Source organism: Leucoraja erinacea, chromosome 20 (assembly GCF_028641065.1).
Source record: "Leucoraja erinacea ecotype New England chromosome 20, Leri_hhj_1, whole genome shotgun sequence".
Lineage (NCBI taxonomy): Eukaryota > Metazoa > Chordata > Chondrichthyes > Rajiformes > Rajidae > Leucoraja > Leucoraja erinaceus.
Genome location: NC_073396.1, coordinates 22846163 through 22872884, shown reverse-complemented (window position 1 = coordinate 22872884; position 26722 = coordinate 22846163). Strand labels below are relative to the sequence as shown.

The window sequence follows — 26722 nt, the reverse complement described above, 5'->3', positions numbered from 1 at the left end:
GTGTTTTTACATAGTTTCCCCATTTCAGGGTAACATAATGTTTGGGATGCGGCCATGTCATGTCAGTATTTTGCATGCAATGACTGCTTGAAGTCTGCGACTCATGGACATCACCAGTTGCTGGGTATCTTCTCTGGTGATTCTCTGCCAGGCCTGTATTACAGCCACCTTTAGCTTATGCTTGCTTTGGAGGCATGTCCTCCTCAGTTTTCTCATCAGCATTTAAAGGCATGCTCAATTTGGTTCAGATCGGGTGATTGACTTGGCCACTCAAGAATTGACCATTTTTTAGCTTTGAAAGACTCCTTTGTTGCTTTAGCAGTATGTTTAGGATCATTGGCTTGCTGGAGAATGAACTGCCGGCCATGAAGTTTTGAGGTATTTATTCGAACTTGAGCAGTGTCTGCATGTGACTGTACACTTCAGGATTCATTATGCTACTACCACCAGTACCTTCAGCATCCAAACATGCCCAGGCCATAACACCCCCACAAAGTGTTTCACAGATGAGGTGGTATGCTTTGGATCTTGGGCAGTTCCTTCTGTCCTCTATACTTTGATCTTGCCATCACTCCGATATATTAATCTTTGTCTCATCTGTCCACAAGGCCTTTTTCCAGAACTCTATTTGCTCTTTTAAGTACTTCTTGGCAAACTAACCTGGCTAACCAGTGGTTTGCATCTTGCAGTGTAGCCTCTGTATTTCTGTTCATTAAGTCTTCTGTGGACAGTAGTCATTGACAAATCCGCACCTGGCTCCTGAAGAGTGTTTCTGATTTGTCGTACAGTTGTTTGAGGATTTTTCTTTATTATAGAGATAATTTTTCTGTCATCAGCTGTCGAGGTCTTCCTTGGCCTGCCAGTCCCTGTGTGATTAGTAAGCTCACCAGTGTTCTCTTTCTTCTTAATGATGTTCCAAACAGTTGATTTTGGTAAGCTAACGGTTTGGCTGATGTCTCTAACAGTTTTATTCTTGTTTCTCAGTCTGATAATGGCTTCTTTGACTTTCAGTGTCACACCTTTGGTCCTCATGTTGATAAACAGCAATAAAAGTTTCCAAAGCTGATGGAAAGACTGGAGGAAAGACTGGGTGCTGAGAGCTCTCTTATACCTGCATTAAGGACGCATTTAAACACACCTGATCAATTACAAACACCTGTGAAGCCATGTGTCCCAATGATTATGATGCCATGAAATGGGGGGACTATGTATAAACGCTGTTATCATTTCTATATGGTGAAACCAAAATGTATAAAAATACCCCCATTAATAAAATCTGACTATGTGCACTTTAATCACATGTGATTTTTTTCTATTACAAATCTCAAATTGCGGTGTACAGAGGCAAATAAATAAATGATGGGTGTTTGTCCCAAACATTATGGAGGGCACTGTAAATACCACAATTGTATCTGTCTAAGTTCATAAGTTATAGGAACAGAATTAGGTCATTCGGCCCATCAATTCTACTCCGCCATCAATCATGGCTGATGGTACCTCTACACTGTTAACTTCCTTAAGTTTCCGGGCATCATATCATCATGATAAATACAGGTGAAAAATGTTAATTTAATACATCAATTATAAACAGGTCAATATAATACCTGAATATAAAAGGGAGAGGTGGTAGAGAGGGCTCTTCCCACCACATTGAGGCACTGTGTAGCGGGACTCTCTGGTAAACTGAAAGGGTCCGAATAACATAGGCCATTTAACCTACAAACCCGCACGTCTGTGGGAGTTAACCGGAGCAGGAGGAAGGAACCCCCAGGGAGAACTTGCAAAATCCACACAAACAGCACCCGGGGTCATGATTGCACCTGGGTCTCTGGCGCTGTGAGGCAGCAGCTCTCCCCACTGTGCTACTGTGGCCGCCCAGTGTATGAAAAAGAGATGGCTTCTGGCCATACAATAGCCTGGAAATTATGCAAAGGTATGTGCCTCACGGGATGATCAGGGAGACAAACAATTCTGGAGTTAACGATGTCAGTAGAAAACTGTGTTCAGATCTGATCAAGTGGACCTCCTGTGGAAACGAAGAACTGCAGATGCTGGTTTACATCAAAGAGAGACAGAAAGTGCAGGAGTAACTCAGCGGGCCAGGCAGCATCTACAAAGAAAGCAGTCTGAAGAAGGATCCTGACCCGAAATGTCACCTATCCTTTTTCTCCAGAGATACTGCCTGGCCCGCTCAGTTACTCCAGCACTTTGTGCCCGTGTGAAGTGGACATCCTGCCGAGTTTATCTGAGCGGGTAACATCTGATTACAAGCGGTGAATGATGGAAGTTGTGAAACTGAACTCAGGAGTGCTGAGATTTCTGGGGCGATGAATCTAAGCGGCAGCAACATAGAGACAGCGATGCTTCTCTCAAGCACTGGGCGCAAGTGGGGAACAGAACGGGCCCCCATTGCTGCCTCCTCCCGCTCCCTCTTACCTCCATGAGACTCTCGTGGGGTTTCTTCAGATCCATCAGGTGCAGGTGACCGATGATGGGCAGACAAGGGGGTCCCGGGGGCAGGTTGAGCGCTCCATGGCACTTAGAGCCGCGGCGAAAGTAAAGGAGGAGCAAGAGGGAGAGGGCGCCGAGGATCAGAAAAGTGGCTGCGTCCAGCGGGAAGGCGCTGCCGAACATCATCACTGGGCTCCCCTTGACTTCTCGCTCCTGTCAGCGTCCCAGAGCAGGGTCCCGGGCCGCAGTGTCTCTCAGCTTGAGCCCCACTCGCCTCTGTTTAAACCCTCCTCCTGAAACCTGGAAGTTAAAGGTGTCAGCGAGTGCGGCGGCGACGAGTGAGGAGCCACCTCTTGGCTGCGGATTCAGTAAAGTGGCGTCAGGGCAACTAACGTTGGTGGCAAGTGGGAGGGAGCCGCACTCAGCTGTCCCCGGACACTTACTCAGCGTGACCGTGAAACCAAAGCACTCAACCTCGGCAACGTTCAACAGGCGACGCTGTCTGCGGCAGGGTCAAGGGCCTGCCCCACTTAGGCGACTGTTTAGGCGAGTACAAGAGACTCTGCGCTCGCCTCATGATCGCCACATGGTGGTCCGCTGGTGGTCTCTGGCCAGTCTCCTTCCTGGTCGAGAGGAGTTCCCACATTCTGGGAACCTCAGTGAGGTCGCCGTGGAGAAAATTGATACTTTTGCAGTGGTAGGTGCAGTGGTAGTGGGATCACCATGGCATTGTACGTAGTCCAGGTAGCCGTAGGTAGTTTTAGTTAAGGGCCTGTCACACTGCGGGGACCTAATTTGCAAGTTTAGAAGAGTTTGCGCTCGACTCAAACTCGCAGCATGGTCCACACGTGGTCCTAGGATGTCACTGTAACTCTCCTTCATGCTCCTCGAGGGAAGTTCCCACATATTCGCAGCCTCGGTTTGGTCGAGGAAAATTTTTCAGCATGCTGAAAATTTTTCCGCAAGTAAAAATTGGTCAGCATGGTTCTTTTGAACACGTAGTGCAGTGGTAGTGGGTTGCTATGTTGTTATAGGCAGTCGAGGTAGCCGTAGGCAATCTCCTTTGCTGACTCAGCATTTTAATTGGCTCATTGGAGTTTTCAGAACAAAGGAAAACCGACCGGTCATGTTAAATGCCCGCTAGACTTTTATAAAAGTTGTCTGGCTTCTTAAAAGTCTCTCCACTCCTTCTCTCCACTTCTCTCCTCTTCCCTCCCCTTTTCTACCACTTCCCCGCTCTCTAAAGGACTTACCATACACTGTGCCAGCCATCTTTTACCTTCCAGCTCATCGCGAGTCTGAATTTCAGACAGAGCTCCCCCGCTTTCCCTGGCCCCCCGCTGTGTGTGTGTGTGTGTGTGTGTGTGTGAGTGTGTGTGTGTGAGTGTGTGTGTGTGTGCGCGCGCGCTGACGGTCGATCCAGCACGTGGTTTCATCACTGACTGTGGATCCAGCTCGAGGTTTTTCAGGCGAATGCCCTTAAGCTTGAAGGTCGAAGACAGTTGCTGCAAAGTTGGTTTGTAGAACAGGCCCTTTAAACTCCTTTGCTGCCTGGGCAATTTCATTAGCTCATTGGTAATGTTAAATGCCCGCTAAACTTCGCAGATGGGTATCTCTGGCTTATTAAAAGTTGTCTGGCTTCTTAAAAGTGGCTCCACTCCTTCTCCTTGGGAAAAGTGTTCTGACTGTTTCTCACTGTCTAGCCTCACAACTACCTGTACGGATTGAATATCCAGGAAATCTTTGAATCCTAAAACCTTCAGGGGATCTTTGGTCATTAAGTAAATGCAGAAAAAACGAAAATCAAATACTGGAAATGCTCCACAGGTCAGGCAGCATCTGTGGAGCGACAAGCAGGATTCTAACTCCTTCTCCACAACTGGGGAAGAAGAGAAAGCTGGTTAATTTCATCTTACAGAGAAGATGGGAGAGGGAGAGGTATGGTAAAGGGAATTCATATGCAAAGGCAAGGAAGGGGGGGAAATCTCCTCTTATAGAAACAAGGAATGGAGCAAGTATAGAGGAGAGAAGGAACTGCCCAAGATCCAAAGCATACCACCTCATCTGTGAAACACGGTGATGGGGGTGTTATGGCCCGGGCATGTTTGGCTGCTGAAGATACTGGCTCACTGATCTTTGAAAAAGCTACTTATCTTAACTACTAAACCAGGTTCGCTTCTTAATAAACAGACACCACACAAACGGTTTGGTAGACCAGTTCAAAACTTTACTTAACATCGGCCGATGGAAGGGAGCGAGGATTCCAGCTAAGTGACCAATGTAGACACTCAACTGTCCCCAGTCCTCTTCCCTTAACAACAGAATTACATTGCCTTAAATAGGGTTTTTTCCCCTTAACACCTTCCACAGACATTAATCATGTCAGAGGTACAGGAAAAGGTTTCCACAGATTGCATCACATCAAAGGCCTTTTGTTTACATGGTACAAGATATACTAAAAACATTGACCATCTGCTTTATCATTTCATTTCCACGTTCCTGGTTTTTTTTCTTTGTCACTTGGTCCCTCATAAACATAGTCCATCTGTTTTATTGCCTCTTGCTTCAAAGATGTGACCACCTATATCTCTCTTCCTCTATCACCTCCTCCCCCATAAACATTGGTCATTTGATTTCCACTTTCCTGGGTTTTTTTTCTTTGTCACTTGGTTCCTCCTAAACATAGTCCATCTGTTTACAAAGATGTGACCACCTATGTCTCTCTTCCTCTATCACCTCCTCCCCCATAAACATTGGTCATTTGATTTCCACTTTCCTGGTGTTCCCTTGTCACTTGGTCCCTCCTAAACATGGGCCATCTGTTTACAAAGATGTGACTGCCTATTCCTCGTCTTCCTTTATTGCCTCTTCCCCATAAACATTGGTCATTTGATCTCTACTTCAAAGATATCTTTATCTCCTTCTCTCTCTGCCTGTCACTTGGAAGACAATGTTATAGGATTTATTATCTCCCACACCCCACAACCTTAGACAAGCCTAATTTGACACTAAATATAAGCTGTAAGCTAGCCCAGAAACCTATTTTAATTTTTTCTTATTTTTGTAACTTTATTTGGCTTCATCATCTTCATAGATGATACAACAGCTGATGGCAGTAGCATAATGAATTCTGAAGTGTACAGACACACCCCCTCTGCTCAAGTTCAAACAAATGCCTCAAAACTAATTTTAGAATTCTACAGCAAGACAATTATCCTAAACACACTGCGAAAGCAACAAAGGAGGTTTTCAAAGCTAAAAAATGGAAAATACTTGAGTGGCCAAGTCAATCTGAACCCAATTGAGCATGCCTTTTATATGCTGATGAGAAAAGCGAAGGGGACTACCCCCAAAACAGGCATAAGCTAAGGATGGCTGCAAAACAGGCCTGGCAAAGCATCACCAGAGAAGACACCCAGCAACTGGTGATGTCCATGAATCGCAGACTTCAAGCAGTCATTGCATGCAAAGGATATGCAACAAAATACTAAACATGATTCCTTTCACTTACATGACATTTCTGAGTCCCAAACATCATGGTGCCCTGAAATGGGGGGACTATGTATAAACACTGCTGTAATTTCTACATGGCGAAAACAAAATGTATAAAAATGGCCTTTATTAAAATCTGACAATGGGCACTTTAACCACATGTGATTTTTTCTATTACAAATCTCAAATTGTGGAGTACAGAAGCAAATAAATGAATAATGGGTCTTTGTCCCAAACATTATGGAGGGCACTGTAAGATGCTTTTGAAGGCAGATGGATATACGGTACCACATTCCAAAGAAAAACCAATTGCCACATAAAGATGTTTTCTCACAGATTTCCTTTGCCAAAATGTTTATTCTGTCAAAGGGTGTGTTGACATCAGCGACGCACAGCACACACGTTTCGGTATTTTGGGGATGATGTGAAGCCCACACCGGACACAAGCTCCAGATTGTTCACATTCGGGGGGACTTGAAACCGGAACTTCTGTATCAGAGTGGTAAAGAACAGGAAGAGCTCCACCCTGGCCAGGGCTTCTCCAGCACAGGCCCTGCGTCCTGCAAAGGCACAAACATGTCAACGTTGCTCTAACAGATCCAAAGTTTGATTAATTAATCCATCAAAATATAGAAACATAGAAAAATAGGTGCAGGAGTAGGCCATTCGGCCCTTCGAGCCAGGACCGCCATTCAATATGATCATGGCTGATCATCTAAACTCAGTACCCCGTTCCTGCTTTTTCTCCTTATCCCCGGATTCCTTTAGCCCTAACAGCTAAATCTTACTCTCCCTTGAAAACATCAAGTGAATTGGCCTCCACTGTCTTCTGTGGCAGAGAATTCCACAGATTCACAACTTTCTGGGTGAAAATGTTTTTCTTCATCTTTGCCTTAAATAGCCTACCCCTTATTCTTAAACTGTGACCCCTAGTTCTGGACACCTCCATCATTGGGTACATTTTTCCTGCATTTAGCCTGTCCAGCCCTTTAAGAATTTTACATGTTTCTATAAGATCCCCTCTCATCCTTCGAAATTCCAGTGAATACAAGCCCAGTCAACCCAATATACAGCATGAAATAGACCCTTAGGCCCACCGAGTCCACGCTGACCATAAATCGCACGTTCTCATCAGTTTTATCTTGTCACATTCACTCCCTACACACTAGCAGCAATTTTACAGAGGGCCAATTAATCTACAAACCCACACAACCAGAGTACCCGTAAAAACACAAGCAGTCAAAGAGAGAACATGTAAACTCCACGCAGACAGCAACCAAAGTGAAGATTGAACCCGGCTCTCTGGCGTTGGGAAGCAGCAGCTCTACAAGTGGAGACACCGTGCTGCCCTTGAATAACATTCACTCCTAACTAATTAACTAATATTTTTCTCATGGTAAAGCAAGTCCAATAAGAGCCATTTTAACTCCCCTTCCCAGTCCCATACTCACCTTTCTGCCCTTGCAACGTTTTCACTCAGGGTGGTGGGAAGATGGAACAAGCTACCGGAGGAGGTAGTTGAAGCGGGTACTATTACAACATTGAAAATACTCTTGGACAGGTACATGTATGTGTGGGTGGATATATATACAAAACACACACACACATACACATGTATATATCATTATATATATACCAAACTTTTTTTTATTATATCACTTACGGAGTGCTGTGTTTAAATATTCAGTTGTGCTGCTACAAATAGAAATGTAATTGTTCTGTCTGGGAGGAATGACGAAGATGTACAAGAATGGAGAAATCTTACCCATGGAGAAAGGAGCAAAAGCATCTTTCTTCACAAACTTCCCATCAGCATCCAGAAAGTTGGAAGGGTTAAAGGCTCCCGGGTTTTCCCACTGAGTTTTATCGAAAAGTACCGAGGTCAGTAATGGGATCACGGGAGTGTCCTGAAAATATAATTTACAATCGCTGTTGTTATTCTGTTTGAAAAGCATTGCTGAAAATACGTCCACTGAAGGGGAATTAACAATCTTGGCAGCATTTCCACTCTTCTACCCCTTACACATCTCCAATTTCCATCACTCTGCCAGCATCTTCACCCTCAGTGACATTAACCTTTGGAATTATTTCCCAAAACCTCTGTCTCTCTTCCCATCACTCATCTTAAAGATGGTTCTTCAAACCTACGTCTTTGTTCGAGCTTGCATGAATATCTCATGAAGTGGCTCAGTGTCTAACTTTTGCAGGTAAAGTTCCAGAGACACACCTAGGAATTTTTAACCACATTTATTTTCCATTTATTTGTTCCAGGATGTGGGCATTGCAGCAGGATCAGGTGGTATTGCCCATGCCCCTGACCTAAGGAGGTAGTGAGGAGTCAACCACTATTGTGTGGATTTTAACACAATCTGCTGATGCTGGTTTAAAAAAAAACACTATGTGCTGGAGAACTTAGTGGGTCAAACAGCATATGTGGATCACATGGATATGTGATGCTTCAGGTTGGGATCTATCTTCAGACCCAGTCTGACGATAGATCTGAGGAAGGAGCTTGAAGAAAGGTCTCGACCTGAAACATCACTTATCCATGTTTCCATAGATGCTGCCTGACCCGCCGAGTTACTCCAGTACTTTGTTTTTTGTCTACTAATGTATTGATCTGGTCGTACCAGGGATAAACAGCAATTTATTTCCCTTGGAAAGGCACAGTTTCTTCTTCTTGGCTGCTCAACACTCGGCTTGAGATCTAACTATTCCTTTGGTTTATCTTTCATTCGCAAGAAGAAGAAGAAGAAGAAGAAGAAGAGACTCCCAGTGTGTCGGGAGTGCACGTGAAAGTGAGATAACAGAACTTGTGTGAACGGGTGATCAATGGTTGGTATGGACTTGATGGGCCGAAGGGCCTGTCTCCATGCTGTATCTCTAAACTAAATTAATTATGGGCATCAGTGAACTAGGTGTGTCTTTAAGTGACCCAGTATCTCAGCGTCCATATTAGCTGAACTATCTTTTATTCCCATTTAATCACTGATCTTTAATTTTACTTCGGAGTCACGTGAGTGACTACGTGAAGAACCCACCCAGCGCGCAGGCGCGGCATTACGTCAGCAGTGCAACAGCGGCAGCAGCTGGAGCCAGGCTCTCCAGCTGCAGCATAAAGACGAGACCTCAGGTAAGTGCCTTTTTTGTTTCAGAGTCGCGCTAGAGAGAATAATGGCCTCTCGCAAGCGACCAGCCAGGAGGACTGCCTGCCCTACTCCACCCGAGGACGGGTCCATAGCGGGACGGCAGCCTCTCGCAGCGGAGGAGCTTTTTCAACGCTCCCGCTCACCCGACACCGAGCCGCCCCCAGTGCTGCAAATCTCAACGCCCCGCACAGGGAGGAAGGCGACACAGAAAACCGACCGGCCGGTGTCCTCCGATGATTCGGAGGAACGGGAACACTCTCCCCCACCGAAAAGGGGAGACGTTCGGATGAGCTGCATGAGGCAGCTCCTCGAACGTATGATTAATGAGGAGATGCGGCATCTCCCAGGAGGACGGGCTTTGGCCTCCTCCTCTCCACACCCTTCTGTACCCTCTATATTCGAGGGGCAGTAGGGAGGCCAGGACTGGGCTGGCCTATCCCAAGGGCAGGCGGAGGATATCGTCAGCATGCCCGGGCGTGCCGGAAGAAGAGCTACTGGGTGTAGTGGGCCGATATGCGGCAACCACCAACAACTGGGATGTGTGTTGCCACCCAGAATGGCGGCAACTATAAACAGGCTGTCCAACAACCCGCTGAAGGACAAGGCTGTCCAGCAGGCCCTTGCCAACTACATCGCGCCCGAAAATTGCGAGGCGCTGAGGGTCAAGACGGTAAATGGGCAGATCTGGAACCAGCTGGGGCAGCACATAAGGGCTCAGGAGGTAAACATGCAGCGAGTCCTGAAGCTACACTCAGCAGCCGTCACCCCCCTTTGCCTTTGCTCGGTCATCAGTTTGGGGAGGAAGACCTGACCATACCCCAGCAAGATGCCCTCGCACTGATGTGCGGCACCACGTACGAGCTAAACAACCTACGGCGGGACAACATCAGGCCTGCCCTCAACCCAACATATGCGGGCCTCTGTAAAGCTCCAGCGCCCGAACGACAGGCGCTGCTATTTGGTGCGGATCTGGCCAAAAGGCTCAAGGAGTTGGAAGAGGCGGCAAAACCAGTAGGCCTCATGAGGGCAGGGCCAGGACCGAGCAGGGCGAAGACACCCAGTTGGCCGCACGCCTCGGCAGCCACCAGCAGATACCGAGCTGGTGAAAGCCTGGTGACCGCCTCCCACTACCCCCAGTGCTCTTTTTTAGAGCGGGGCCCAGGGCGGAGCCGTGGGAAGATGCGCCGCCCCACCGCAGCACCAACACGGACAACCTTGGGCCAGACCCACCGAAAACGACCCCACAAATGAACATGGAGGTAGGTGGGTCTGGTTCCTGTCAACATACACAGACAAAGGGTGTAGTATTAACAGGGGGACGTTTGAGGTTCTTCAAGCATGTTTGGTGCTCCCTTACTAACAATCAGTTTATACTCAACAGTATTAGTGGATACAAGATTGAATTCAAAACCAGGCGTAGAACCGCCAGTTCAGCACATGCCCCAAAGGGTGTGTTCCTTCCCTCGGCAGTTGAGAGAAGGTAGAAGGACAAGCTGAACTTGATCGGCTCGTGGCTAAAGGCATCATAGAAATGACCCACACACGAGCCGCAAGAAGATTTGTATCAAATATTTTTCTCAAAACTAAAAAAGATGGTGGATGTCGCATTATTATTGACCTGACATCACTTAATCAGTCTGTTGAGTATCAACATTTCAAAATGGAGACATTTGTCACTGCCAGACAACTGATCTCCAAGGGATACTACATGGCAAGCATAGATATCAAAGATGCTTACTATTTGGGTACCCATTCATAAAGATTACTTTAAATATCTGAAATTTATCTGGAGGGGCCAGCTATGGCAGTTACCGAGCTTTGCCCAATGGTTTAACGACAGCTCCCAGACTATTTACGAAAATTCTTAAAGTGGCCATGAAGAAATTGAGAGAATTAAAACATTTAGTAGTGGCCTATCTGGACGATGTTCTCATATTAGGAAGAACACGGGATCAAGCTGTCGCAGGAGTGTTAGCCACTAAACAACTCCTTGAAACTTTGGGTTTTATCCTCCACCCAGATAAATCAATATTGGAGCCTACTACTAACATGGATTACTTAGGCTTCACTATTGACACGATTCACATGACTGTCACTCTGCCCAGAAACAAAACAGTTTCACTCATTGAAGCTTGTAGCCATTTAATTGCCACACCGCAACCTAGAATACGGCATGTAGCCAGAGTTATTGGCTCTATAGTAGCAGCATTTCCGGCTGCCCAACATGGGCCCTTGCATTATCAAAATCTCCAAAGAGCAAGGACTCATGCATTACGCCTTCATAGGGGGCATTATGATCGCAAAATGGATTTACCCGCTGAAGCCAAATTAGAACTTCAGTGGTGGGTTGACAATATTTGGCACAGTCACAGTCCTATCACCGTAACCAATCCTAACATAACCATTGCCACGGATGCCAGTGCTTTAGGCTGGGGAGCTACTAACTCCAAAGACAGCACAGGTGGCAGATGGACTAATTCAGAGGCATCGCTACTACACTCACTGGGCATTAACTTTTTGGAAATGCTCGCCGCCTTTTATGGGCTAAAAGCATATGCATCTGGTATGCGACACGTGCATGTTAGAATTATGATCGACAACACTACGGCAGTATCTTATATCCAGCACATGGGTGGCATTAAATCAGTATCATGCGACAAATTAACTGCTATAATCTGGCAATGGTGTGTCGAGAGACATATTTGGCTATCAGCCTGCCTATTTACCAGGCAAGCTAAATTTAGTGGCGGACACCAGGTCACGAAAATTCAACGACAACATCGAATGGATGTTGGACCCAAAATCATTTGCTAAAATTATCAAGCAATATGGTACGCCAGATATAGATTTGTTTGCGTCTAGGTTAAATCACCAACTACCCATGTATGTGGCTTGGGAACCAGACCCAGAGGCAGCAGCGGTAGATGCCTTCACGCTGGACTGGGGAAATTTCTTTTTCTATGCTTTCCCTCCCTTCTGCCTCATCAGTCGGGTACTCCAGAAAATTCAGGCAGACTCAGCCTCTGGCATTCTGGTCGTGCCCGACTGGCCTACCCAACCATGGTTCCCAATGTTCCACGACATGGTGGTAGAGACACCAATGGTCCTTCACACCACCCCCCATTATTGACTCACCCGGTAACTGGCATTAGCCATCCATGCCACCAAAAATTGAAACTCCTGGTTTCCAGTTTTTGAACAGGCCTTACCGGGGACTGGGGGTATCAGACAGAACAATCACCACCATGTCGGCATCCCTGCGAGTTTCCACCAAGAAACAGTACCTGACCTTCATCAGGAAATGGGAACTACTGTCTGGACGCAGGGACATCCTACACGACGACTTCGATCTCGGATGTGCTGGAGTTCCTGGCCCACCTGCACCATGATCTCAAGATGAGCTACAGTGCCATCAACACGGCTCGGAGCGCACTGTCCGCATATCTAATGCCGATAGAACAGCATAGTGTGGGATCCCACCCTCTAGTCATCAGACTCCTTAAGGGGATCTTTAATACCAAACCCCCTACGCCTAGATACACTCACATGTGGGATGTGAGTGTAGTGTTCTCACACACCTTCGAGGTTGGCCTCCGTGTGGATCCCTGAGCCTGGAACAGGCCACTTACAAAACCCTCATGCTCATGGCGCTTGTCTCAGCTCAAAGGGTCCAGTCGCTCCATCAGCTTAATCTAAACTACATGGTGACCACCCCAGATACCATTACTTTCACATGCCGGGTTGGTTAAAACAAAGTAGACCAGGTACATCAAACTCCCCGATGATCTTCCGGGCTTACCCTCCAGAACCTAGGCTGTGTGTGGTGACCCACCTTAAACATTATCTAGACACTACCCAAGCGCTAAGAGGGAGAGAGAAAGCCTTATGGGTTAGCCACAGGAAGCCTTTTGGACGGGTAACCAGCCAAACATTATCCAGATGGTTGAAACAGGTCCTCAGCATGGCAGGGATTAACACTAATGTTTTTAAATCCCATTCAACCAGGGCAGCGTCCACCTCAGCGGCGGATAGGATGCAGGTTCCCCTCGACCACATCCTCAGGGCAGCGGGATGGTCAAGGGAATCGACATTCCAACGATTTTACAACAAACCGCTGATGGAACAGGACGTCTTTGCGGATACTGTTTTACAAACCGCAAAGTTATGATTTAAAGCCCATGGGAGCTATTTTGTTTTTGTTATAGTTAATAAATATTTCTTTTATAACTAAACAAACTTGTTGGTCTCTAGCTACCACTTCCTCCCTCGATGACCTTTCGGCAGTGAGTGATATAACTGTTACACGGTTTGAAATCACAGACCTTTGAAGTCTTCACGTAGTCACTCACGTGACTCCGAAGTAAAATAGTAAGATTAAACGAGTACTTACCAGTACGAAGTTTGATCTGTATTTTATGAGGAGTTACGATGAGGGATTACGTGCCCTCCGCTCCCACCCTCATTATATAGATCAAATTCGGACTAATGTCTCGTTGGTCTTCACTATCTTTACTTCAACTAGTGTCTATCTGTGATTCCACACCGCTGCTTGGAAGTATGCCGCGCCTGCGCGCTGGGTGGGTTCTTCACGTAATCCCTCATCGTAACTCCTCATAAAATACAGATCAAACTTTGTACTGGTAAGTACTCGTTTAATCTTACTATTATTCTTCAGCTCCGTTGCAGATTGTACCAATGTCACAGGAGACAACACACGCTGCTGCTATTAATCCTGTACATTAACCGCTGTGTGGCAATGCACATGGTAGTTGGGAATAACTCCTCATGATCCAGCCCTTTGAATCATATAACACATGACATTACACCAACTAGGGCAGCACGGTGGCCACCCTCTCAATGCCACTCCATCAATTCCCCTCCAAAAGCACACAATATACCAGAACCTATCCTTATAACTATAAAACGCTGATCTTGTATGCGGATGTGTGTGTGTGTGTGTGGGTATTTATTTGTTTGTGTGTTGTCACATCTTCTCGAAAAAACAACGCGCTAATAGTAAAACTTTTACATATTCGGGTAGAAATTTACCACCTGGTAAATCACCTTCTCTGAGAATTTTGTGCTACATTTCTTGAGTTATTAAATGTTCACAAATCTGATCACACTTTGAAATGCCGGCCGTCTTCTCGCGCTTCATCTGCTCGCACTGCAAATCAAAGATCTTATATAGCTTCGCTATAAGATCTTTGCTGCGAATTACGTCACCCCCCCCCTCACCCCTGCCTCCTCCCCCCATTATGCAAAAGTTGACCCGTCATCTGACGACCAAAGATCTTTGCTGAAGGCAGCGCTGTGAGTGAAGAACGAGCAAGTTGGGAACTGCACTAGAGCTCTCGGGTCCGTCTCTAGTCGAATCCCTCTCCCCCCTCCTCCTCTTCCCCGTCCTCCTCTCTCCCCCCCCCCCCCCCCCCCCCCTCCCCCCCCCCTCCTCCCCCTCACCTCTCCCTTCCTCCCCCCTCCCCCTCCCCCCTCTCCCCCCCCTCTGCCCCCTCTCTCTCCCCCTCCCCCTCCTCTCTGCCCGCCCTCTCTCCCCCCCCCCCACTCCACTCCCCCCCTACTCTCTCTCTACACCCCTCCACCCCTCTCCCCCCCATCGCTCCCCACTCCCTCCACTCTCTCCCCCCTTCCTCCCCCCTCCCTCCCTCCCTCCTCTCCCCTCCCCCCCCCCTCTCTCCTCCCCTCCCCCTTCTTTCTGTCTCTGCCCTGATCTCTCTGTCTCTGCCCCTCTCACTGTCTCTTCCCACTCGCTCTCTCTCTCTGCCCTCTCTCTTTACACCCCACCCCCTCCCTCTCTAGACGCGCCTGTGAGTTGGGGGGTGGGGATGGGGTAAATGGAGGCAATTAATAATATTAATATAATATCATGGGGGGTGGTTAGTGTGAGTGGGGGGTAGTTTTTGTGTGGGAGGAGGGTGGTTAGTGTGTGTGTGTGTGACACTGCAGGCCACCACCTCCCCCCGCAGCCGCACGTTGAGGGGACGTGACCCAACGGGTCCCACTTGGTCTAGTTATTATAACTATAAAACTCTGATCTTGGATGTGTGTGTGTCTGTGTGTATTTATTTGTTTGTGTAATGTCACATCTTCTCGAAAAAATGACGCGCTAATGGTAAATTTTTACATATTCGGGTAGAGATTTATCCCCTGGAGTCCGAAATCGCCTTATCTGAAAATGTTGTGCTTTATATCTTATTAGTCAAAATCTTCACAAATCCGATCAAACTTTGAAATCAAAAAGCCTGTTTTTCGCTGATGACGTCACAATGGATCTGCCTGCCTGCCGTCTGCTCACGCAGTGAGTGACTCGCCCGCTCGGCTTGGGCCCTGTACCCGAGAGCTCCCAAGAGCTTGGGTCGATGCAAGCTCGTGCCTCGGCTTCCCCACCGTGTCTCTGCCCCTCCTCCCCCCCCCCCCCCCCCCCTCCCCTCTTCCCCCGACTCCCCCCACCCCCCCCCCTCCCCCTCTCCCCCCCCCCCCCCCTCCTCTCTCTACCTCTCCCACCTCCCCCCCCCCTCCCCCTCCTCCCCAAGACTCTGGCGGAGATTAACCTGCCCCCCCCCCTTCACCCTCTACCCACCCTACTCCCCCTCTCACCCCCCCCCTCTCACACCCTCTCCTCCCCAGCTCTCCCCCTCTCTATTCCCTTCCTCCTCCCCTCTCTCCTCCCCATCCCTCCCCCGCCTCTCTCCTCCCTCCCCCCCCTACCCCTCCCCCCCTCCCCCCCCCCCTCCCTCCCCCCTCCCTCTTCCCTCCCCCTCTCACGCCATCACCCCCCCTCCTCTCCTCCTCCCTTCCCTTTCTCTTCCCCCCCCTTCTCTCCCCCCTTTCTCTCTTTCTCCGCCCTTTCTCTCCTCCTCCCCTTTTCTCTCTCCCCCCTTTCTCTCCCCCCAATCTCCCTCATTCCCCACACCCCCCCACCCCCACACCCCTTTCCCCTCACCCACACCCCACTCCCCCTTGCTCACGGTCCTCCTCTCCTCCAACCTCACCAAGGTTTTTTCTAATTGGTGAAATAATAAAAGAGTTATGAATGTTTAAAAAAATTGTGAGATCAGCAGATTGGTCTTCTGTCAGTCACCATGAAGGTAATGCCCCTTCCGGCACCCGCGGAGAATAAAGTCCCGGAGGCGGGGCTTAGTCTGTGAGCTGCTGCTGTTCGCAAGCTGCTGTTTTCCCCAAAGGGGGCTACTGTGTTCATGGGCGAGGGCTGCTGTGTTCGCGGGTGGGGGCAGCAACCTCGAGGAGCCGATGAGTGCTTCGAGCCACTAAGTGTGACAGGCACCAGGTCTTGGAGCCAATGATTGAGACTGAGGCCGGGACCTGCAGCTGGTGAGTGCTGTCGGAGACGGAGCCGCTGAGCCCATACACCACCCTCCCAAATACCCCCCTCCCCTACCCCCACACACACTCCCCTCCGCCACACATCCCCCTCTCACACCCCTCTCGCCACACACTCCCCCTTCCCCACAACATCCCCCCTTCCCCACAACACCTCCCCCCCTTCCCCACAACACACCTCCCCCTCCCCACCAAAACCCCCCCACCCTTCCCCACACCCCCCCCCCCCACTTCCCCTCACCCCCCCTTCCTCGCACCCCACCTTCCCGACACCACCCCTTCCCCACACCCCCCCTTCCCCACACCCGCCCCCTCCCCCACACACACCCTTCCCCGACATCCCATCCTTCCCCCACATATCCCCCCTCCCCCACATCCCCCCCTTCCCCCCACACTCCCCCCACACTCCCCCCTGCCCCACACTCTGTCCCTCCCTCCCCCACACTCCCTCCCCAGAGTGGTGGATCATTGCTTTGGGGGAATGGGTTGTATAGGGGGACCAAGTGAGTGGTGGAATGTTGCATTGGGGTATAAGTTGCGTTGGGGGGGACCAGGCCTCCCGTGTGACTGTGACTCTCATCTTGTCCTCTTCCAGTTTGCGTTGTTTTAAAATTTGCTTACGCTGTTTTTAAATTTGCGCAAAAACGGTACCCGATAGCGCTGCGATTTTTCGCCACCTTACTCGCCATTCTCCTGCACTGCAAGTGCAACAAGATTTGTTCCAATTGGTGGAATAGTACAAACGTTAAGAAAGTTTGAAAATTTAATAAAAATGCCGCTACCTGCACCCGCTGTCAATCACCGGTGGCGAGGAGAATAAAGCTGAAGGAGCGGAATGAGCAGAGTGTGTTGAGCGAGTGTGGGGAGAAAGCAGCGTGCGAGCTGCATCTGCGGCGATCAACCCTCCCCACACCCCCCCTTCCCCCCACAACCCCCCCCCTCCCCCACAAACAGTTCCCCTTCCCCACCCATACACCCACCCATCCCTCCCCCACACAACCCCCCCCCCTCCCCCCTCCCCCACCCCGACCCCCCTCCCCACACATCCCCCTCCTGCGCGCCCTCACGCCACGCTCTCAACCCACATCCACCCCACTGCCCACACACACACGCCCACTCCACTCCTCCCCTCCCACAGCACACCCGCCTCCCCTCCTCTCCTCACACACATAAATGGGGGGGGGGGGGGGGAGGGAGGGCCGGAGATGAGGGGAAATGAGCCACATCTGCGCTGTTAGGGGCTATGGGTGAGTGGTGGAATATTGCTTTGGGGAATGGGTTGCTTTGGGGGACCATGCCTCCAGTGCGACTGGGACCCAACGGGTCCCATTTAGTCTAGTGTTACATAAAATTACACAAATTTATGATCCTAAGACATCAACAATCCACTTCCTCCCTCCCAGGAGTAAATATTCAAATATCAGGAGCCAATGAGCCACCCACATCCCTTATCTACCTTTGGGATGAAATATCCTTTAAAGTTTACGTCCGCTGTTGTTGAATGCAGGAGGTTCATTGGTGCAACGTTGCCAAATCTCTGGACTTCATGGATCACCGCATTGGTGTAGGGCAAACTCGTCCGATCTTCAGCTCTGGGCGACCGTTCTGACCCAATGATACTGATGATTTCCTCGTGAACTTTCTCTGGAAACCAAGGGCATCGTTAAAGCACTGGGCGGCAGGGCTAGAGTTGGGATTCATACACGGGACGCACAGTAATCAATCAGACCGCTCCTCACCCTGTACGTGGGGGTACTTCATCATCAGCAGCATGGCCCAACGAAGTGTGCTTGAAGTCGTCTCCATCCCAGCAACAAACAGGTTGAGTGCTGTGAATAACAGGTTGTTTTCATGGAAATATGTGTTTGGATTACCCGACTCCTGCAATAGATTAACAGAACAAAGATCTGGAAATTGTGTTAGGACCAGGAGTACACACCAGAAGCCCTCTCGCCCAACTCTTTGGGATAAGGCTAAATTCTGATTGCAAATTATTTTGGATTGTAGAAACCGATCTTTGTCAAAGCTTAACAATTAAAAAATGCTTTGTGTCAAGTATAATTTTTAAATGTTATTTGAATATCTTTAATTTTACAAGCATATAAATGTACCGATGTATACAGATTTAATGTATTTATTGGATTTAGTAAAATTCATAATTGGTTTGGATATTTTGTTTCCTAGAATATACAACAGTACAGCACAGAAACTGGTCCTTCAGCCCAAAATCTTTATGCCGAACATGATGCCAAGTTAAACTATGTTCCTCTGCCTGCATGTGATGCATATCCCTCTGTTCCTACATATCCATGTGCCCATCTAAAAGCCTCTTGAATCCGCCTTCACCATCATCCAAGGTAGCAGGCCCCACTGCTCCCTGTGTGAAAAACTTGTCCGCACATCTCCTTGAAACTGCCCTCACTCACACTAGTTATCGAGTCGTAAAGTCATACAGCATGTAAACTGGCCCCTTAATCCAACTTGGTCACACTAACCAACATGTCCCATCTACACTGGACCCACGTGCCTGGGATGGGCCCATATCCGTCTAAACATTTCCTATCCACGTACCCACCACATTTTGTGTAAAAAAGTTTCCTCTCTGGTTCCAATCTTTCCCCACTCACCATAAACCTGTGTCCTCTGGTTCTCGATTCCCCTACTCATTTTATTTCCCATCCACTCGCTACACAGGAGAGGCAATTTTACAGAGGCCAATTAACCTATAAAGCCAGGCATCTTTATGATGTGGGAGGATCCGGAGCACCCGGAGGAAATCCATGCGGTCAGTGGGAGAACGTGCAAGGTCCACACAGACGGCACTGAAGGTCAGAAAACCAGGTTCTCTGGCATTGTGAGACAGTGGCTCTACCAACTGTGCCATTGTGCCACCCAAAAGGGTGGAGATGCCAGGGATTGAACCTTTGGCCTCATCCATGTAAAGCATGCACTTGAGCTACATCCACTGCTGATATGTTTTATGTAGTTGTGCAGTGCGTGTTTGACCAGTTGTGCAGTGCGTGTTTGACCGTAATAGCTTCACAGTTAAGCATAGTCGAATAGTCACAGTTTATTTTTAGCTGGGATCTTTTACAAATTCTACTTCTAAAGGGGAGGCATGCAGTCCATACCTGGTGCTGTTTTAACAAGAAGGCATCAATAAAGCTCCTTGGGTCATTTGCATCTAGTTTCTGATCATTTTCATTCACAATGTTTTTGATGAATCCAGTATTTAATCGTGTATTTTGCATCATTTTCTTGTGTGAACCAGGAAAAAATCCCAGTATGGGAAATGCATTGTAGAGCTATAAAATAAAATTATTAGTATTAACAGCACAGCAAGCAATTGCTAGGCAATACTTAACACCAAAGATATACACAAAATGCTGGAGTAACTCAGTAGGTCCGGCAGCATCTCTAGAGAAAAGGAATAGGTGATGTTTTAGGTCAAGACCCTTCTTCAGACTGACAGGGAAACTAGAGCTATGAAAGGAACAGAAAAGATCAGAGTCGGCTACAATGGTCCATTGCAGGCTGTGGATGAGGTGATAACGAGGATATACGAACAGTAAAACTAGCAGGATGACCAGGGTGGGGGAGGAATGGAGAGAGATGTGGATAAATGTGAGGTTATCTATTTTGGTGGCAAAAACAGGAAAGCAGACTATTATCTAAATGGTGGCCGACTAGGAAAAGGGGAGATCCAGCGAGACCTGGGTGTCATGGTACACCAGTCATTGAAAGTAGGCATGCAGGTGCAGCAGGCAGCGAAGAAAGCGAATGGTATGTTAGCTTTCATAGCAAAATGATTTGAGTATAGGAGCAGGGAGGTTCTACTGCAGTTGTACATGGTCTTGGTGAGACCACACCTGGAGTATTGCGTACAGTTTTTTGGTCTCCAAATCTGAGGAAGGACATTATTGCCATAGAGGGAGTGCAGAGAAGGTTCACCAGACTGATTCCTGGGATGTCAGGACTGTCTTATGAAGAAAGACTGGATAGACTTGGTTTATACTCTCTAGAATTTAGGAGATTGAGAGGGGATCTTATAGAAACTTACAAGATTCTTAAAGGGTTGGCTAGGCTAGATGCAGGAACGGTACGGGATACTGAGTTGGATGATCAGCCATGATCATATTGAATAGCGGTGCAGGCTCGGAAGGCCGAATGGCCTACTCCTGCACCTAATTTCTATGTTTCTAGAGGCAATGCAAGGATAACGAGAAAAATCAATATTCGTACGTCGCGGGAACACTCGTACAATTCAGTTGTTACGTAAATCGGAAACAGAAGTGTTACTGAGCATGGGTAAATACTTACGGTACTCTGTGGCAGTCGTTTACCTTCCTCTTCATCGTGCAGACAGCGCTCCTCCGCTTTCCTGGCCCCCACCTTCGCTATATGTGTTTGTGTGTGCGGTCGGTAGATGCAGCTCGCGATTCGGTCGTTCCAGCTCGTGGTTTCAACGCGGCCGGTCGACCCAGCTCGAGGCTTTCCAGGAGAGTGCCCTCGAGCTTGAAGGTCGAAGGCACTCTTCTGGACTCACCGATTAGGTCGCCCAATGAAGAGACTACAGGGGAGTACCGAAGCAGTGACCATGGGGGAGCACCGAAGCAGACCCCATGTGGAGAGTCCCAAGACAGAGACCACAGGGGGAGCTCCAACGGGGAGACCACAGGTGGTGCTGTCGCAGTCCTTGGGGAGAGCTCCGACGAGGAGTCCAGACGGCAGCTCTGTTGCTGGGGGGATTCACGGGGGGGTGCTCTAGCATGGAGATCACGAGGCCAGCATCCAGGAGAACAGCTGGCTAGCTTGCAGAAACGGCCTCATGCGACGGCATTAGTGCACTGCTACTGAGACATGCAATTCAGAATTAAAGCCACGGGCTTAAAGAATTGCTTATGTAAGTGCAAGTTTACGTCAGTCACCTATTACGTAAACCAGGAAGTGCCTGTATTTGCAATCAAAGAGTAAGATGAGATTTACCTGCACCATCAGAGATCCACCAAGTTGCATATTTTCATTCACTCTCTTCACCAAACTAATGAACCTTTCATCATCGTAATCAAATCTGTCACCAAAAACTATTGCGCAGATTATATTGGCCACAGCAATGTTTAACTTGATGGTTGGATCAAATTCTTGGCCTGCAGAAATACACATCGTTCACAAGTTAGTGTCAACAGTGTAATTCAATTGATATTAATGTGATCCTCTGATCAGTCTCTTTTTATTGAGGTCTTGCTCTTATTTCAGTGGCAAGTTTTACATGATATTTTTAATGCAGCAATCAGCCAGTTCCGCAAACAGTCAGACTAAAGTGTGACGTTGACTCAACATGGAAGTTGCTGCCAAACTGTGCAAAGATGAACAGCAAAATCTCTATCCAACCACAAACCACTCTTTGTTTAGGTAATGAGGAAGGATTAGTTAACAATCTTGTTGTGCAAAACCCCTTGGGTAACAGTGACCATAATATGATAGCATTCTGCATTAATATGGAGAGTGACATGGTTAATTCAGAGACAAGGGTCCTGAACTTAAAGAAAGGTAACTTTGATGTTATGAGACGGGAATTGGCTAGGATTGACTGGCAAATTATCATTTGACGATGACTTTAAAGGGTTGACGATGGATATGCAATGGCAAAGATTTAAAGATCGCATGGATGAATTACAACAATTGTTGATCCCCGTCTGATGTAAAAATGAAACGGGGAAGGCGGCTCAACCATAGCTAATGAGAGTAATTAAGAATAGTGTTAAATCCAAGGAAGAAGCATATACTGTGAAAGTAGGCATGCAGGTGCAGCAGGCAGTGAAGTAAGCGAACGGTATGTTAGCATTCATAGCAAAAGGACTTGAGTATAGGAGCAGGGAGGTTCTACTGCAGTTGTACAGGGTCTTGGTGAGACCACACCTGGAGTATTGCGTACAGTTTTGGTCTCCTAATCTGAGGAAAGACATTCTCGCCATAGAGGGAGTACAGAGAAGGTTCACCAGACTGATTCCTGTTGATGTCAGGACTTTCATATGAAGAAAGACTGGATAGACTCGGCTTGTACTCACTAGAATTTATAAGAATGAGGGGGGATCTTATAGAAAGTTACAAAATTCTTAAGGGGTTGGACAGGCTAGATGCAGGAAGGCTGTTCCTGATGTTGGGGAAGACCAGAACAAGGGGTCACAGTTTAAGGATTAGGGGGAAATCTTTTAGAACCGAGATGAGAAAAACATTTTTCACACAGAGAGTGGATAAACCTTTTCTCCCAAAGAGTTCTGAATCTGTGGAATTCTCTGCCAAAGATGGTAGTGAAGGCCAATTCACTGGATGTGTTCGGGAGAGAGTTAGATATAACTCTTAGGGCTAACGGAATCAAGGGATATTGGGAGAAAGCAGGAACGGGGTGCTGATTTTGGATGATCAACCATGACCATATTGAAAGGCGATGCTGGATCGAAGAGCCGAATTACCTACTCCTGCACCTATTATCTACAATTCTAAAATGTTGGAGTATCTCAGCGGATCAGACAGCATCTCTGGAGAAAATAGATGCTACCTGACCTGCTGAGTTACTCCAGCATTTTGTGTCTATCTTCTAGTAATTGAATGTTTGAATAGGTATTTCTTGGATTCTTTAATGCACATCTTACATTACAAATGATTAGAAGTAGGCAGAGGAGAATTGACCATTTTGCCTCTTCATTTAGAATACAATAGAATAGAATAGAATGCCTTTTATTGTCATTCAAACAGCTTGGTTTGAACAAAATTGCATTTTCTAGTCTTAACATTACAAAAAACCCAAAACACACACTTAACACAGTTTACACAAACATCCATCACAGTGAATCTCCAACACCTCCTCACTGTGATGGAAGGCAAAAGTCTTATCTCTTTCCTTTGTTCTTCTCCCGCGGTCCACCAGTCCAACTGCAGCGTCGAGGCGACTGGGGCTCCGATGTTAAAGCCCCCAGCGGGCGATGGTAAGTCCCGTGGCCGTTAAGCCGCGCCGGGCGATGTTAGGCCCCGCTCCAAGTCATTTAACCCCGCGATTCCGGTGGGAGAAGTTGCCGTTGCGGGAGCTCCGAAAAGCGGTCTCCCACCAGGGACCTGCGAGCTCCCGATGTTACCGTCCACCAGGTCTGTGGCTGGAGCCTCCGAAGCTCCGAAGTCGGGTCGTAGCCGTGTGCCACCACAGCTCTTCCCGTTCCGAAGACGGCCTGCTCAGCGATGGCATGTCCGCAGGCTCCGCGATTGGAGCGCTCATGTTAGTTCATGCCGGAGGCCACCGCCAGCTCCACGATGTTAGGCCCAACGACATCGGAGACCCGACAGGGAAAAAGTCGGGTCCCCGTACAGGGAAGAGGTTAACGGTTTCCCCCACCCCACATATACACAACGAAGAAAATAATAACAACTAGAGTCAAAACATACATTTAATGAAACAAAAATTGAAAAAAGACTAACGGACTGCAGTCGAGCCACTGCCGTTAGGCACCGCCACACCACACCACCTTAGACTCACCTTCGTACGATTCAAACATTTTTATGAGGAAATGGGTTTCTTCAATGATTTTATCTTCGATAGATTTCTTGCCCATTCCAAAATCTCTCAGAGTGGATATGGTGAATCTTCGCATCTGCTTCCAAGATTCCCCATGACCAAAGACGATGCCTGTAATTAAAACCGTCAATGTGACAACTTATCAAAGCAACTTGCAACCAAGTCAAAGGTGAGCTTCACCTTTAAATGGCAAAATCTAGATGGAAAACAATGATTCAAGAGAGAAAGATTTGTTTTACTGAGGCAGAGAACATACAACATCGAACAGTACAGCACATCATCAATAAGACATAGGGGCAAGTTTAGGCCATTTGGCCAATCGAGGCTATCCTGCCATTCAATTGTAGCTGAGCTAGCTTTCTTTCTCAACGCCTACTCCCCATTCTCCCCAGAACCCCTGACACCCTACATCCGCTGTTCCAGTTGTCAACTTCTCTGCATTGGCGAGACCAGGCGCAGGCTTGGAGATTGCTTCGCCCAACACCTCCGCTCAGTTCGCATTAACCAACCTGATTTCAGCTTGTTAAATTTTGCTAATACTTCCTTTTCCTTTGCTTGGATAAGAATGAGAATAAATAATGGGACGTTCAGGACCGTGCTAAGATCCAACCTAGACAAGACAAGAATGGTCTCAAATGTTGAAATATGAAAGTGTCTATTCATTGTCAGTCTGTGCAACACCTGGCAAGTGTGACAAATATAATCAAAATGAGAAAAATAGGTATTTGTTAAAATAGTGAAAAAGTTTATTAGTTTGTGAAACAATCTTACATTAAATCACCAAGTAAATGGTTTCAAGTATTATGTGATTAAATTAAGCACAATTTGCAAAGGATTGGCTACCAATCTCAATTAAAGAATCGTGTGTTGTCCAATGTCCTTTAAAGTTTTACATCATAGAAAAACAAGCCTCCGGCAAAACTCCACTTAATGGAACCAAATGAGGATGCAACCAAATATCATCAAGGGTTCAACGACAATGAAGATGAGAGTTACCATGACCCTTTGATGTGATCTCAAATATTGGGATGTGACCTCTTCCTCCAAACTCATCGGGATGGTTGACGAGAGCATCCTTCACAGTCTCGTAGCCGGTCAGGACCACAGCCTTCATGGTTCCAAGCTTGATGCTGAAGATTGGACCGTACTTCTCAGACAGCTTAAACAGGAGGAACAAGATTCCATGAACAATTAATAACTTATCTTCATTTTATTATATTATTAGTTCATTGGATAAGGCACTGTGATGGGCCTGTCCCACTTCGGCGACTTTTTAGGCGACCGCAGGAGACTATGCAGTCGCCACATGGTCGCCACATGCTCGCGGATGGTTGCCGGGGAGTCGCCTTCATGGTCGTGAGGAGTTCCCACATTCTGGGAACTAGTCGGTGCACGTGACAATAAGCCAATTAAAACTAAACTAAAGAGCCACCGGATAGATCTTCAGTTGCTCTGGTAGAACACCAGCATTAAAACGGATGGGCTGAATGGCCTCCTTCTGTGCTATAAACATTCTGTCATACCAGGTACACTGTAATATCCACGCAATATATATAAATTAAACAAACTAAACATAGAGTTGTTGAGTAATGCAGTGCAAGTCGTGTACATAGTTTTCCAGAAAGCTTTTGGCAAGGTGTCACATAATAGGCCTGTCAGCGAGTCCGCGTCGACTAGCAATCCCCACACATTAACACACACTAGGGACAATTTACATTTATTCAAAGTATACCGACAAACCAGCACGTCTTTGGAGTGTGGGAGGAAACTAAAGGTCTCCGTGAAAACCCATTGCGGTCACGGGCCACAAACTCCGTACAAACAGCATCCATAGTCGAGATCAAACCCGGGTCTCTGGTACTGCAAGTGCTGTAAGGCAGTAACTCTACCACTGCGCCATCGTGCTGCCCTATAGGTGAGATAAATGGGGGAGAGGTAGTTTGTGGTGAACATGTTCTTCAGACTGGAACAGAATTGGTGTTGGGATCATTTTATATTTTGATAATTATTAATGTCTGAACTTCGAAGTGCAAACCACAATTTCAAAATGTGCCAATGATGGAGAATGAGAGGTTGAATGTTTAAAGGAGATGTGTGAGTGAAGTGTTTTTACATAGAGAGTGGTGAGCGCATGGAATGCACTGCCATGTTGGTGTTGGAGACAGATACAATAGTGGCATTTCTGTAAGGCACATAGAAATACAGGGAATGGAGGGATAAACATTACATGCAGGCAGTGGAGTTTAGTTAACTTGGCAACATGTTTGGTCCTGATATCCTTTGTGTTTAAGAAGGAACTGCAGATGCTGGAAAATTGAAGGTACACAAAAAATGCTGGAGAAACTCAGCGGGTGCAGCAGCATCTATGGAGCGAAAGAAGTAGGCAATGTTTCGGGTCGAAACCCTCCTTCCTATTTCATTGTCCTATTTGGAACACATGACAATAAAACTCTCTTGACTCGGACTTAAGCAAAAAAGGGTTCTCGGGGAAAAAAGAGGTACCTTAAATTTAATTGCATCTGGTTGGGTAACAATGGTAGGGTGAAGACTATTCCATGCTTTAATTGTGCGGGGGAACTCCATGGAGCAGCCAGCTACTCAGGATGGAAGAAATTGGGTGATGTTTCGGGTAGAGACCCTCCTTTAGACTCCCTCTGGTTTTAGTGTCTTTAGTTGAATTTAAAGATACAGCGTGGAAACAGGC

The 26722-nt window shown here is 47.5% G+C and overlaps 2 protein-coding genes across 2 annotated transcripts in view; both read right to left on the bottom strand.

Moving 5' to 3' along the window:
* LOC129707123 (cytochrome P450 2K1-like) overlaps positions 1 to 2510 on the bottom strand; it is a 72904-nt gene extending 70394 nt beyond the window's left edge. The window contains exon 1 of the mRNA XM_055651912.1: positions 2437 to 2510. The gene's annotated coding sequence lies outside the window, so the exon portion shown is untranslated. The remainder of the gene's footprint in view (positions 1 to 2436) is intronic.
* Positions 1 to 26722, bottom strand: part of LOC129707121 (uncharacterized) — a 100595-nt gene that overhangs the window by 60693 nt on the left and 13180 nt on the right. Inside the window, exons 2-11 of the mRNA XM_055651911.1 lie at positions 25015 to 25177; positions 23980 to 24129; positions 21438 to 21598; positions 19583 to 19756; positions 18191 to 18332; positions 17908 to 18095; positions 7709 to 7850; positions 6333 to 6503; positions 2752 to 2876; positions 2437 to 2664 (exon numbers count right to left, since the gene is read on the bottom strand). Of these exons, the coding sequence (XP_055507886.1) occupies positions 2437 to 2664; positions 2752 to 2876; positions 6333 to 6503; positions 7709 to 7850; positions 17908 to 18095; positions 18191 to 18332; positions 19583 to 19756; positions 21438 to 21598; positions 23980 to 24129; positions 25015 to 25177 (1644 nt within the window). The remainder of the gene's footprint in view (positions 1 to 2436; positions 2665 to 2751; positions 2877 to 6332; positions 6504 to 7708; positions 7851 to 17907; positions 18096 to 18190; positions 18333 to 19582; positions 19757 to 21437; positions 21599 to 23979; positions 24130 to 25014; positions 25178 to 26722) is intronic.